This window comes from Triturus cristatus, chromosome 6 (assembly GCF_964204655.1).
Source record: "Triturus cristatus chromosome 6, aTriCri1.1, whole genome shotgun sequence".
NCBI classification, from domain to species: Eukaryota; Metazoa; Chordata; class Amphibia; order Caudata; family Salamandridae; genus Triturus; species Triturus cristatus.
In genome coordinates, this window is record NC_140589.1 from 808,228,920 (window position 1) to 808,244,545 (window position 15,626).

General features: G+C 45.3%; 1 protein-coding gene across 1 annotated transcript in view; it reads right to left on the bottom strand.

Moving 5' to 3' along the window:
* The window catches only part of MTR (5-methyltetrahydrofolate-homocysteine methyltransferase), a 456,618-nt gene that overhangs the window by 384,315 nt on the left and 56,677 nt on the right, over nt 1–15,626 (bottom strand). Inside the window, exon 5 of the mRNA XM_085611389.1 lies at nt 3,877–3,969. Within this exon, the coding sequence (XP_085467515.1) occupies nt 3,877–3,969 (93 nt within the window). The remainder of the gene's footprint in view (nt 1–3,876; nt 3,970–15,626) is intronic.

Sequence of the window (15,626 nt, forward strand, 5' to 3'; positions counted from 1 at the left end):
TTAATCTTTAAAATTCCAACAGTGACTTTCCCATAGGATTGTACGGAGCTCGCGCCTGTGTTCACACACTGCACCCGTCCTCCGTGGGTCCCCTGTGTCACTACTTTGGGTGGGTCCTTGGGGTCCCAGTGATTCTACGTGCTCTAGGCACTGTGTGTAGTCAAGTTGTGGTTATTATATCACTTTCGTAGTATATGGTTTGGTCTCCCTCTGGAGCCCACTGTGTATTGTGCTATTTACTGTCGTTCTAGTGATTTAATATTGTGTGCTTTGTTCTCTAATCTCTTAAAGAGGTTAGTAGAGAGTCTTTAGTAATAAATACATATATTTTATATATCTCTTGTGTGGTTCTCCTTTCATTTGGTCATTCAGGAGGTTCTAATCTGGTAAAACAAGCTGCTTTACATTCCTTCGAGACTTAGCCTGAAGGCTGCTCTCCATAGCTACCACTAGGATAGCTTTCAATAAAGGTTGTCTTTAACCTAATCATCAATAAGGGATGTTTGGACTGGTACAAGGTGCCCACTTTAATTAGTGGTTAGCATATACCAGGCCAACTTCTCACAGACAGAAGTGTCCAGAAATGTGTCATGGTTCAAGAAAATTCCAGGAGGTGGGCCGCCTGTCAAAGAAGAAATAACATGTGAACCTAGTGACACAATCTGGGAGGACTGTCCAAAGGTCTCCGAGGGGAAACGAGGGAAAGCCACTGGAGTGCAGGGTCTTCCAGAAGCTGAGGGACTTTGTTTGCTAAACGCCTACATAAGAATAAAGACTTATCTACATTGTTCTTTTTGTATGTGTGTCTTTTCTTTATTTTGTTTAATTAAAGGTTATGAGGAATGTAATGAGCCACCAGGCAGATACTTTGTTACCACTTGCACCCTGAGAAGTGGCGGCTCCTTCGCTAAGGAAGAGGAGCGTCGACCCCCCCTGCTGCTGGGCAGCAGTAAAAGAAAGGAAAAATAAACTGATAATGACACAATGTCATTTTCATTTTATCCTTCCCTGCTACAGCAGCATAAGGGCGGGGATGCTCTGATGACAGAGCAGGGAAGGAGCGCCACTAAAGTGTGCATGATGCTTTGACCAGCCCTCTCTGGCCAGCCAAACAGTCATGCATACTTTAACATGTACTCCATGTAGGTTGCATTACAGCCTGCATGGAGAACATGCCCAGGCCCCCAGTCCCTGTCTGAGCACCGAACCACGGGACTTAGACCAATCACAATGCTGAGATGACGTGGGACAGAGCAGCAAGGATGTAAGTGATTTATTTTTTATAATTAGTCCTCCTTACCCCCTCGCCACCCCCCACCCCACCAGATCTGTGTTGGCCGCTATGGACCCGGAGGGCCGGGCTCGGCCCAAAGGTTAGAAATGAAGGTGCCTATGCTGTTCCAGGCTAGTGCGCGTAGTATCCTTCTAAAATGTGGTGTGCAATTTACTGCTGGCGACTGGAGGGCCCATCACGAGGATGGGCCCTATGTACTGACCCCTGCTACACTGCTTACAGGACTCTACCATGCATGAGTTGTAGCTCTAAAGTGAGTCACATCACGCCAGACACAGAGATAGTCTTGTGTTTTTAAGTGGAGAGCACTTCGCATGCTAGATTCTTTGGGTCCACACTTACAATCCTAAAATGTAAACTACGATTCCCATAATGCAAACTGATCTCGGCAGAAAAAAATAAAACACGGAACTGGCTGTAGCCATTATAACCATCACCAGGTCTGCTTGCAACAGTTCTCTTTTTGAGAACCCCAGAAAAGCCATATAAAGCAACTAACCCAGTCTGGATCCTGGGTCAGCCTTGTCGCAATTAAACCCTTTGGCGACTGGGTATATGTTTTTTTACTAGGGGGCTCTTTAACAGCCTCAATTTTTTCCGGATTTTCACAGAGAAACGCATCTAGGTGTCAGATCCATAAGTGACTGGTACCGAAGCTCAAACAATTGAAGCATTGGGGGACGTCTAACAAAATGTAAGTCACTGCCTTGAGGGACCCTACAGTTCTTTTGCAGACCAACAAGGAAGTATCCACACAGTAAAGGGATGGTGGAAACTAAAAAAAATCTTTTACACATATGAAAAACCCATATGCGTACGCGATGCCCGGGGTAGATGTGTGTAGAGGCAGGAAAGCAATATAGTGCGGACATACGTAAGAATAGTGGAAGGAGAGAGGTCACATCAGGAGGGACACCCCATGTTTGCCTTACTGTGAGAGTAGGATGAAGCCTTGCCTGAATACAGTGAACGTCGGGTGGTGTGTGTTAATGTAGGAAAGTGTCTAAACAAGTAGCAGGCAAGTTGAGGATGCGCTGCTGTACAAGGCTGTAGAAAGTTTTAGCATTCAAGGTAATACGCGCACAAAATTTCCCCATGGACCTTAATCGGAGTGCACTTTAAACAAAGAAGGCAGGTATGGCAGGGACAAACTTAGATACCTATTAAAAAGTTATGCACATGTAATACATTTTTCTCAAAAAGCAAATAATACTGAGAGAGAGTCCGCAATGTGGCAAACAATGTTTTTTTGAAGGTCTGAGAGGGTTGGGACATATTTGGTTACTTGTAACAACTATTTTGTAACAATAGAACATCCATTTATGGAACACCGTGTCTGAAATTTCATGTTTGTCTTTGAACGGGGAGATTACGAGACGGACGCGAAAGCAAAAACACTTGAAGCATTGAGGGCGGTCCACCAACATTTAAGTCACTGGGGTGAGAGGCTCCTATGGGTCTTTTGCAGAGCAACAAGAAAGTATCCGCACAGTAAAGTGATGGTGGAAACTAAAACGCATCTTTTACGCATATGAAAGACCCACATGAGCATGCGGTGCCTAGGGTGAGGTGTGTAGAGGCAGGAACGTGTTTGGGGAGAGAACAGGAGCCATGTTTGCAGCAGCTGTGGCATGCGGGATACTAAAAACAACAAAGAATTTGTGAAATCACCCATGTGCGCTGTTCTGAAGATAAAGATTAATACAAAGAACACATTTTAAACAAACTTCAGATCAGCTGAACGCGCTAAACGCGTTTTATTATGCAAATGGAGTCAGCTGAGTGAAAAAACACATTTCCAACAGCGAAGCGGGAGAACACAGGAGCCACACAGAAAAGGCTGCTTCTAAAAATACACTTACGCACAACCGTGGCATTGAACACACAAACAATGTTACATTCCAGCAAACGTAATGCTTACAAAACAATGTGCTCCAGCTCCAATATAAATAAACACAAAAGGTTGCTTCTAAAAATAGATTTATAAAAGGCACTGACGCAAACTCAAAAGAAAATAAAAACAAAAAAAAACATGAGCAAAGAAACTCAAGCAATTGTATTAATCCCTTTACAAACACAATCACAAATAAAGAAGTTTGACAGTCACATGCTATAATGTCAACCAGTGGAGGGATATTGTACTTGGTCACTGATCTTGGGGAGGGATAAACACTAAAGGAAGCCATAAACAAATAGAAAGCAAGTTTTCAAGAGATGACAATGGAACCAGCTAATCGCAATCCTATGGGCGGGCATATAGCCATATAGTGAATACAGCATGCCTCGAAGACATTGCATGCGCGCTGCCTAGGCTCAACCTAATGATAGAAATAGGTTAAAAACAAAAACACAGAACAACTGCAATGTAGAAATCCAGACTAACTAGATTACAAGAACTGAATTATTTGACTTCCATTCCAATTTCCTCTCACACTTTGAGAAACAACTGTATAAAATTCGGTCTCAGGAGTTAAATATGATCTCCAAATTACAATTTAATTTAGCAACACAACTTTTAACATTCTTTTAACACAACACACAGCTCTATGCAGCTGTTCATTAGACACTTCATTTGTGCTTACTGATATTCCTGTAGTCCGGTCTTTCCACAGAAGGAGAAACAGAGAGTGTCTTGTTTGTCGGGCCCATGGCACCTGCAACATATCTCTTGATACCTGAAAAGGCACGATATTGTCAAATTGTGTGTGCTGCAAAATTACACAACACTCAAAATTGAAATTCCGCTCTTAGATGCAACCAACGTTTGATATTTAAGTTAAATTATGACTTAGTTTCAGAAGGAAAATGTTACTTACACTGTGAACATCTGTTTGTGACATGTAGTACTGTAGATTCACATGCTGTGCATACTCCTGCTATCTAGTGTTGGGCCCTGATGTGGGCAAGTTATTGTTCTTCGCAGAAGTCTTTTGAGTCACAGGGTATAGTGACTCCTCCTCTTACTGGTAATGTGTCATCGACTCCATTGTTAGATTGTTTTCCTGAATGGTGGGTGAGGATGTAATATGAAGCCATGCGATGTAGAGAGAGATGTCAATGCAAAAGAGGGAAAGAGATAGTAAGGAACACTGGAACAGCCACAGGATTGCGGGGAGGAGTATGGACGCATGTGAATCTACAGCACGATAAGTACCATTTCTGTTCGAGGCATGAGTAGCTGTAGATACACATGCTGTGTATAGACAGTAAAGCAGTCCTCCCAAAAGTGATGGCTAGCCTGTGGGTGTTACAGTAGTTTGAAAGAGTTTATATATTGGATTGCTGGGGGGCTAGCATATCCACACAGTAATGTTTTGTAAAAGTATATGGTGTGTATCAGGTAGCTGCTTTACATATGTCAGCTATTGGTGATGCTCCCCAGGAAGTTCATAAAGGCTCCTTTTATCAGAGTGGAGTGGGTTCTAGGAGAAATGGGTAAAGTCCTGTTAGTTTTAGCGTACATGTTTGGATGCATCTCATGATACATCTGGCAATGTCTGATTTGGACAGAGCCTTACCTTTATTAGGTTTAAAGAAAGCAATAAAGAGTTGCTGTGTGTTCCTAAATGTCCTAGTTCTGTCAATTTACTACATGAGGGTTCATTTTACATCCAAAGTATGGAGAGCTCGTACCGCAAATGAGTCAGGTTGTGGGAAAAAGACAGGAAGTTCAATGGATTAAGGTGGAACTGGAAAACCAACGTAGGGAGGAATTTGCGGTTAGTGCTGGGGGAAACCCTATCCCTATGTACTTGGAAGAATGGTTTGTATAAGGTTAATGCCTGCAACTTATTGACACGCCTTAGTGAAGTGATGGTGACCAGAAATGCCACCTTCCAAGAGAGGAACTGAAGTGGGGAGGAGTGGAGGGGCTCAAACGGTGGACCTATCAGTCTTGTCAGTACCATGTTGAGGTTCTATGCCGGCACCATATGGACCCGAGGGGAAATGACTCTGAGACCCTCCATGAAAGCCTTAATGACTGGAATCCAGAAGAGTGAGAAGTGTTGTCTTTTCTGGAGATAGGCAGCCACAGCAGCCAGGTGTAGCCATATGGAGGTGAAGGGCGGTCCACAACACCTGCAAGTGCAGCATATAGTAGACAATGTCCTGCACTGTGATCATTAAATGGTCCATGTATTTTGAGTGACAGTAGTACATGAATCTAGTCCACTTACTGCATAGCAGACACAGTTGGTAGGTCTGCATGCTTTCTTGAGAATGCTCATGCATTCAGGTGACAGATTAAGTTACCCAAACTCGAAAACCTCAGGAGCCAAATCACAAGGCTGAGAGACCTGGGGTCTGGGCGCCTGATTTCTCCAGGGTTCTGCGTGAGAAGGTCCGGCCTGTTGCGGAGTCTCTCGTGTGGAGCCAGTGAGAGTTTAAGCAAAGTCGCGAACCAGGGCTTGTGGGCCCATGTGCAAGTCGAAGCTTTTGAACCACAAATAGAAGTAGTGGCATAGGCGGAAATGTGTAGGCAAGTATCCTGACCAACTCAACCATAGTGCATTGCTGCTGTACTGTGGGTTTGGGAACTTGGAGGCAAAGTTTAATACATGGTTATATATTGTCCGTCCAGACAATAACAACTTTACCCATCAAGTTCAATGCTAAGTGAACAGCTAGGAGTTCCAGGTAGACCTTGGGGCACCCTGATGCCTGGGCTCCCACTGGTCTTAGACAGTCATGTCCTGTAAGTGTGCAGTCCATCCCGTAAGGGAGGGGTCTGCTGTAACAGTCCTCTGCAGAAATGGGTCGAGAAAAGACCGCCCTTGCAAAAGGTTGTTGGTGTTCCACCACTGCAGAGAGTGACACTAGATCGTCCCAATGACCTTCCTCATGAGCCTACTATTGTGCTAGGTATTCCTGCACCGGACGCATGCATAGCTTGGCACGGGGTACTAAAGCAATGTAGAAGGCCAATATGCCAAGGAGGAGCATGACCGTCCTGACCGTGACCTGGCTGTCTTGTTAGAAAATAGGGATCAGTTCTTGCATGGACTGGATCTGGTCAGGATTTGGCTAGACCATGCCAACCTCTTCAGTTGAAAATTGCCCCCAGGTAGGGTTGAATCTGGAGGGGTTGAAGGTGGGATTTCATGGCACTGATGGTAAGCCCTAACTCGTGTAGAAGGCTAATCGTGAGTTGTGTGATTTTGCAGCATTGCTGTGGGGTGGCACTCTTGATCAGCCAATCATCCAGGTAGGGAAAGATGTGCAGATTTTTTCCTAGCGTCTGGTCCACCTGCGGCCTAAATAGATGTTGACCATCAAATGGCAGATTAAGCAGGTTCTGCTGGACTTCTGGCTTGAAGCCGGAGATACAGAGCGAGGCGTGCCTGTGCAAGAGGACCCTGGACTTAATCCTCCTAGAAGCAGTGTTCGTGACATCTAATGCGCAGCAGAAAGTGGTACTGGAGATCTGTTTCCCCCTCAGAAACTATCTCATAACCAGTTTTTCTGAGCTCCTTTGGGAGATGTTGGAGGAGTTCCTCCATCTCATCCCAGTGGGTGCGGTCATACCTCAAGAGCAGCCCAACAGAATCAGCAATTCGCCAATGATTGGCCAAATGTGCGGCCACACATTTACTTGCAGCATCTGCACGTCTGATCTCTTTATCTGGTGGAGGGGTATCACTAGTGGCCTGAGAGTTGGCCCTCTTATGGGTAGTAGTAACAACCAGGGAGTCAGGTGGGAGCTGATCTCAAATATAAATGGGGTCAGCAGGTGAGGCCTTCAATTTCTAGTTCACTCTAGATGTAATAACCCTAGTGCAGACGGAATCTTGAAAAATGTCAGGGGTATGGTGCAGCATGACCTTGAGCATGGAGAGGCATTGGGTGGAGCAGTGGGTGGGGGAAGAGAGTCATAAACAGAAAGTCCTCCTCTAAAGGTTTGTTGTGAAGATACACCTTATAGAAGGAAGTGGCCATACCAGTAAGATCTTATTAGGATGTAGAGTCATTTGGAGGGGAGGGACAGGCAGGGTACAAGTCAAAGTCTGTGTGCCCCTGGCGGGTCTGCGTCATAGGAGTCCCAGGGGCCACCCTGCGGAGGTGTATCACAGGTGTCCCCACCCTACAACCTGCATTTCAGAGTGAGGGGACTCCTGAGGTGTAAGGCAAAGGAGGTCCCCTGGAGAAGCAGGCGGGGAAGGTCAGCACTCTAGAACAGGATGAGGCGATGGGTGTGTGAAAGGCAAAGGTCTAGTCACCTTGTCAGCTTTCTTGCACTTCTTGTGTAGAGGTGGCATGTCCAGGGCTTCTTCGAAAAACAGCTGGCATTTGGACGGCTGAGTAGCAAAGCCCATAGTATAGGCGAGGATCTGGCATGTATGGGGATGAATAACCAAATGTCTCTGTTGAGGGTTGATCTCCTCTTGGGAGTTTATGGAGGATTGGCTTGGTAGTACCCGTGCCGAGATCCGTCTTGCTGGTTGATGCTGAGGGTTTCGGCTCTGATTTCGTTGCCGAGAGGGTCAGCCCTGATGGGCGGGTCAACGCTAAGGTCGGTTTTGAAGCTGGCAGCCTCAATGTTTTTTTGGCACCAAGCCTTAGCTGAGCATTACATCCGAAGGTGGTGGTTGGTGCCGACAATGGCCCTAAGGTGGTGGTGGCCCAGTGGCCTGTCTCTGATGCTCCCAAGTGGCTGGATGACCCTTAGAATGGGGCTGCTAAACTTGTGAGCAGTGTGGAGGGAGAGGCTGTACTTTACTCACGGCTTGCTGTGCTGGTGGAAGATACTCAAACTCTAGGTCAGAGCCAGAGCGGTCGTCAGGGGAGAAAGCTTCCTCACCTGAGGCTGACAGCAGTGGCTGGTGCTCCTTCTTGATGTTTTTGGTACTGAATAAGTCCAGGTTGTCATTTCCTCTCCTACACAACATCTGAAGACGATGGGCCCAACGCTTGCAGAGGATTTGTTTTTGGGAGGAGAAGGGGCGACAGGATTCTCAGGCATCCTCGTTTTGCTCAGGTCAAAGACACAAATAACAGACCAAATGGATGCAAGTCTGAGAGTACTTTGTGTGGCAGCGAGGATGGTGGCGGAATGGTGTCTGTTCCATCACTATCAAAACATGATGGAGAGACGCGATGAGAAGACGGAAGAGGCCCCAAAGTGCGAGGCCCACGAGGGGCCCGAATGCCACTCAAGCTAAGCCACAATCATGGACTTGAGACGGAAAGAATAAGGGAGACGTGATTGATAACAATACCGACGGAGGGAAGGAAACCAAAAAGGGAACTGCAATGGTATTGAACTGCAGCAAACGTCCGAACCAGACGGTGGAAAGAAAGCAATCTAACAATGGAGTCGAAGACCATGCACATTACCAGTAAGAGAAGGAGTCATTGTACCTCATGAATTGAAAGATTTCTTCAAAGAAAAACAACTTGCACACATCAGGCCCAACACTAGATGGCAAGAGTATGAACAGCATATGTATCTACAGCCACACATGCCTCGAACATTTAATTTCTTCACATCTTTCATAATTTACAAAGGCAGACAAGGATCCCTATATAACCATCACAAAACTGCACTGGGATTTGGATTCTAACTGAACTCCTCTGATGGGACAGCATTGTCCATTACATTCAGTGATACCATTATACATGCGCCAAAAACAAACAAGCATTGGCATAGCCAATAGGTCTCGCCTTTGGGACCTTATAACTGTTTAGCCATGCAACAGTTGCATAACTAAATACTTATAAGTTCCCAAAAGTGAGACCTATTTGCTTTGCCAAGCGGCTGTGCGGCCACAAAAGTGAAAGTGATCGCGATCAAACATCACAGCAGTAATCGTGGTCAAGCACGGCGCATGCGCCCGCGCACATGCACTGTAGCTCTAGGCTGGCCTTGTAGCACTTTTTGGAGCCCTCTCAATAAGTCTCGCCAGACCAGCGCATGCGCTGGGTCAGGCAAGACCTAAAAACAGATTGAGAGCTTTAATGAAGATGAAGAGAAATGGGGCCACTCAAGGCTTGCCCTCTGGTCCTTGCTCTTGGCAAAGTGACTCATTATAGGCAGAGGGGCATTGGGAAGGTATGTGGGAGGTGGAGGAGAAAGAGTTTACATTTTGAATGTGTAAACCATACAGTTGATGCGCAAATAGGGAGCCTAAAAGTAACAGATACAAGTATTTTGCTGTAACACTAAACATGGATCTGATTGGTGACTTTTGATTTTTTCACTATTGTTGAATGCTACAAGTAGTTACAAGGTGGAATACCCACCAACAATGGCTGAAAATATGTAATAAAGACAAGATTAACAATGCTTCTGGTCAGTAGCCTTTCCCTTGAATGATATTAAATCAGTACATCCTATTTCATTGCTACACCCCAATCTGTGAATGGATACCCTCACCAGTAGTACACAGTTCATGTTTTTAGATTTGTTACTGCATACCTTTCTGGACACTGCTTGGATGCTTAGCCTCCCACTTCATGACCAGAACTTCACACATTTTGCTATTTGATTTCTTTTTTCTCCACTGTTTGTTATCTCCTATTGGCATGTTTTGCCTACATGCAGTGCTTAAACAAAATTGGATTCGATTTTGCACTTTTTCCTTTGTCCTTTATTCATCGCATGCCATCAATTTCTGAATTAATATAGTATTCTTTAAGTAATGAATTTCGATTCGAATTTCATTTAGCAACACCACAATGCCTCCAAAAACCTAGACTTTGATAGTCACTAAGTAACCAAATCTAGTCACAGAATCGCACTCAAATGGTGTAAATTTCCTTTTCATCTTTATTATCTATAAAGCGCTTTATACCAAGATATTTTACATAGAAAATAAACATGTTGGCAGCAAAACAGTGATAGATAGTAAAGAAAAAGACCCAAATACAAAAGATAAGGTAGTGAAATGCGGTCAGCTAAGATTTTGAAATGCATACAAAAACAAGCAGTAAAGAGCGTACAAAGTGAAGAGAGTAGCATAGGTAGGAAGGTAAAAAAGTTGAAAGGAGCAAAAATATAGATGGTACCTTTAGATAAATAAATTAAATCCAAGGTAAAAAAATACTGCCAAAGTTTTGTACAAATACAAACAGGGTGTCCGACCAAGAAAGAAGAACATAGACAGGGAGGTGCAGGAACAAGTTAAAATCTCCATTTTGGCAGATGAATAGAGTGGCGAGACATCTAGAAGTTAACACACAGAGGGCCAGATGTACGACCCTTTTTTGCAGTCGCAAACGGGAGATCAGCCCATTTGCGACCGCAATAAAGTGTCCAGGCATGTAAAAATGCTATTTTGCGAGATACTAACTCTCAAAATAGAGTTTGCGACTCTCGTTATTAGGAAGGGGCGTCCCTTCCTATTAGCATGTCTCAATGCCATGTACAATTGTTTTGCGACCACATTTGCGATTGGAAAACACTCGCAGTTTACCACCTTCTTCAAAGTAGGTAGTAAACCACTCACAAACTGGAAGGGATCCCCAGGGGACTCCTTCCCCTTTGTGAGTGTGTGTGAAAATATTTTTTAAGAGCAGGCAGTGGTCCCAGGGACCATTGTATGCAAAATTAAAATAAAAAGTCTAATTCTTCTTTTTTAAATGCATCCCGTTTTCCTTTAAGGAAAACGGACTGCATTTGTTTTTTTAAACTGCTTTATTTAAAAAGCTGTCACAAACAAGGTGGTCTGCTGACCCCAGCAGGCCACCATCTCTGGGAGAGCTAGCCATTCCCAATGGGGTCGTAAATTGTATTACTGAAATGGATTTGAAGGGATGGAAATATTGGATAAACACAGATGGAACCTGGTAATTTAAGGCTTAAAAAGATCACATAAAAGTATGGACCAGAGTCATCTGAAGGCCAAGAATCTCTTTTAGAAAGCTTTACCCAGGCCTCTTTCATCTTTACTTACACTGCTTTAGCTGCTCCCTGTTGTCTTTTGCACTGACTTTTTGTACAGTTAACTCAATAAATGTAGATGTTCATTTGTAATAAATACTTACTGCAGAGTGAAGCTTAATTTTTTCAAACAGATCAAGAAAAAGGAACGTTGCAAAGAATCCTCATTTTTATCTTAGGAATCTTCACTGATGTCAAACAGCTATGTGTCAGATCCCAAGGCCCCTTTTGAAAGAAATTAAAGCTGTCCTCAAAATATTATGTGCCTCTCAACAGGCCACAATACTAGCGTTTAGTGAGCACTTTCTTTTAGAGGGAAGCTAATTATAGTTAAAAAACAGTCAGCATTCTAAAATGAAGTAAGGAAAAATAAAAAGTAAATGGGGCTACACAGAGACCAGTTTGAAAAAACTGAAAAAGGCAAAATGGCATCTTTAAGGCAGGCAGAAGCTCATTTATCCCCTCAATGTCCTTACATGCCACTTGGTCACCATACATATTTTTATGAAATAGCGGGGTGCCAATCCAACCCAAATATACATCCCGCTGTAACTGCTGGGATGAGGACGGATTCTTTAAGACTTCATTGAAGATTCATGCGATGACAAACTAGGATTGCATTCACTTTCCCTTCATCATTGTGTGATCTGTAGTTGTGGTCAAGCAGTGAATGAAATTTATGTTCCGTTAAGAAGTGGCAGTTAGGAATGTGAAGACCATCTGAGACAAAAACTTTAGTTAATCAGACTGAAGAAGCCTGAATCCTTTGCTCTTTTAGTGTAGATGGTGGTCTCAATTCCCTCTTTGGGCCTTTCTTCTATATGAGGAAGAACTAAGAGTGGATCACTTTTCTTTTTTAGGTTGGATGAGCATACTCCATCGCTTGTTTATGGCTCCAATTTCTTGCAAGTGTTAAAAATTGGTACTGACTGGATTGTCGATCAATACTTCAGTGCGTAGGAAGAGTGTATCAAACCTAGTGCCATACGTTTTTTCAGTAGGTAAGTAGGAAAAGATTTTATGCAGCTGGATTCAATATATTCCCTCCGCTGGCTCCATTAAACCTGGGACTAAAGCAAGACGTAGTGTTCAGGGCTACAATCTTATGAAGAATATTGGCATCTTGGTGTACTAAGTATACAATGAAATGTTGAGTTTTTTGTTCTAAAGGCTTAAAACTTACAGGAGGTACAGATGGCATCCACTGTGAAAACTCCTGATGGTAACATTTAAGGAATTGCAGTGGAATAAATACCCCCACTTAAAGTCAGGTGTGGTTGGTATCTCTATACTGTGTTCTGATGGTGAAGCACTTTGGAATAAACTGGACATCAATGGAACCATCCACATCAAAGGCAGCCTCAACACTGAATGGAGCTTTCACTTGCAAAGGATCTCTGACAACTAAGTGTTTGAAATTAAAAAGTTTGTTGCTGTCATACCCATTTTCAACAGTAAGCATGTTGGCTGTGATCCATACCAGAGAGTCACATGCCTCTGTGTCGAATGCAAATGGTGGGAGAGGTGGTTCTAGTCTCTTTACCCACACTTTTTGGAGTCTCAACTTCCCTTTCTGTCAGATGCCTTCATGTGCCTTTTTGGGTCTCCATGGCATATTTTTCAATATAAAGGGCACTCATCTGTTGAGTGTGAGAGGTTTAGAAACACCACACATGGTTCATTTTTTTAAAAAATATCTTTATTTGCATTTCGTAAAGCGGACAGTTTCCAAATAACATAAAGATGAAGAAAGGGGGGGAAAGGAAGATAGGTGGCTACTTTTGCGTTGATGATACAAGAGACAGGTACATATTGTCGACATTAAGAATATGCCAACTGCGTTTTCTGATACACTTGTTACCCTTAGCACGCCTAATGTTCATGTGGCCATGGCCTGACCACAGAGTCCGTATTCAAGCGCCACGTACCAGTGTCTGTACATAGCAGAGGAAATGATGCACAAGTTACTTACCATCGGTAACGATATATCTGTAAGAGACATTAGTTAGTGATAGATTCCTTACCTTAGAATTACCCCCAGACGTCAGACCTGATCTGGAAAGTTTTCATCAGCAGTACCCCTGCGCGTTGAATGGTGGCGTCGTGTGGCTCCGCGTCCGTCGTAGGCGTTGTGATGCCGGGATGACATCGTGGCAGCTACTTAGACGCCGCTGATGTCAGTTCTGTACATGACTTTCCGCGCCAGGAACGCAGAACCATGCAAAATACTGACCACTGGTACATTGAAACTAGGGCCCTGAAAGGGATGACCTTAACCCTAGAAATTAGTTCGCAGAACGGGGAGGATGGGTGGGGCGGTAAGGAATCTATCACTAACTAATGTCTCTTACAGATATATCGTTACCGAAGGAAAGTAACTTTTGCATCTGAAAGAGACACGTTAGTGATGGATTCCTTACCTTAGAATAGATACCCCAGCAATATCACTCACGCGCCTAGAGGAGGTGATGGCAACGAGGAAAGCAGGCTTCAAAGTCAATAAACGAAGAGGACAGTTGTGCAGCAGCTCAAAGGGAGCGCACATCAAATAGGTAAGAACCAGATTCAAGTCCCACTGCGGCATCACAAAAGGAATAGGAGGTAAAAGGTAAGTAAAGCCTTTGAGAAATCTATTTACAACAGGGGACTTGAAAAGAGAGGGCTGATCAGGGAGCCTGAGAAAGGCTGAAATTGCAGAAAGGTAGCCCTTAATAGTGCCCAGAGCAGAGCCCTGCCGGGCCAAAGAAAGAAGCAACAAAAGGAGTTCTGAAAGAGGGGCAGAAAGGAGATCCACAGCCTTTACTGTGCACCATGCCACAAATGTGTTCAACCTGCAGGCGTATACCGTTTTAGTGAAGGGACGCCTGGCTGCCAGAATGATATCACAGACTTCAGGAGGCAAGCCAAATGGAATCAACTGTTGCCGCTCAATCTCCACGCAAGGAGGTGGAGGCTGGACAGGTTCGGGTGGAGGACCGTCCCCTGCTGCTGAGACAGAAGATCCTCCCGAAGAGGCTGCCGGATCGGGGGATCCACGCTCATACTGAGTAGGTTGGGATACCAAACTCTTCGAGCCCAGTCCGGGGCAACAAAAATGACTTGGGCCCGGTCGCGCCTGATCTTCTTCAGCACTCTGGGTAGAAGTGGTATAGGCGGAAAGGTGTACAATAGACCGCAACTCCACTCGTGACGAAAAGTGTCGCCGAGCGAGTGCCGCCTTGGAAATTCCAATGCGCAGAACTGCTGACATTGCGCGTTCTCTTCGGTGGCGAATAGATCTAACCAGGGCTCTCCCCACTATTGAAAGAGACCTTGCGCCACCTCCAAGTGAAGACGCCATTCGTAATCCATCATGCACCTGCGGCTGAGTTCGTCCGCCCTGGCATTCAAAGAACCTGCCAAGTGTTGAACCACCAAGGAAATGCCTTGATGTTCCAGCCATGTCCAGACACGCAGAGCCTCCTGACAAAGGGTCCACGACCCCACCCCGCCTTGCTTGTTGCAGTACCACATGGCGGCGGTGTTGTCCGTGAACACCTGCACTACTCTCCCCTTGACAGAGGGAAGGAATGCTTTCAGTGCAAGTAGGATCGCCTGGAGCTCCAGAAGGTTGATATGGAGCCTGGACTCCGCCGGATACCATAGGCCTCTGATCTCCGCCTCTCCCATGGGACCGCCCCATCCCAGGAGGAACGCATCCGTCACCACTGTGTGCTCCAGTTGGGGAAGGGAGAGTGATCTGCCACAGACCCGATGCTGGTCAATGAGCCACCACTGCAATTGTTGTGCAGTGCGCTCCGAGATCTGGACGTAGTTGGACAGGTTCCCCTGATGCTGAGCCCACTGGAACTTCAGGTCCTACTGCAGAAACCACATATGCCATCTGGCATGATTGGTCAGCAGGATGCAGGAGGCCATGAGGCCATGCGGCCCAGCAGCCTCAAGGTCATCCTGACCGAAACCAAGGATAATGGCTGAAAGAACTGAATCATAGCCCGAATGTCCCGGACTCGCTATTTGGGAGGATCAACCCGAAACTGCGCCGTGTCCAGAACAGCTCAGAAAAAGAGGAGCTTCTGAGAGGGAGTCAGGTGTGACTTTGGCACGTTGATGGAGAACCTCAGCAAATGCAGGAGGTCGGCCGTAGTCTAGAGGTGGGAGACAACTGCCTGGGGCGAGCCCGCCTTCAACAACCAGTCACTGAGATGGGGATGACTGAAACCCCTGATCTGGGCAGATGAGCTGCGACCACCGCCATCACTTTCGTTAACACCCGAGGGGCACTGGTAAGGCCAAAAGGGAGCACGGAAACTGAAAGTGCTCGTGGCCTACCGTGAACCGCAGGTAACGCCGGTGGGCCGGCAGGACGGGGATATGAAAGTAAGCGTCCTGCAAGTCCAACGCTACCATCCAGTCTTGCGGGTCTAGGGCAGACAAGACCTGAGCAAGTGT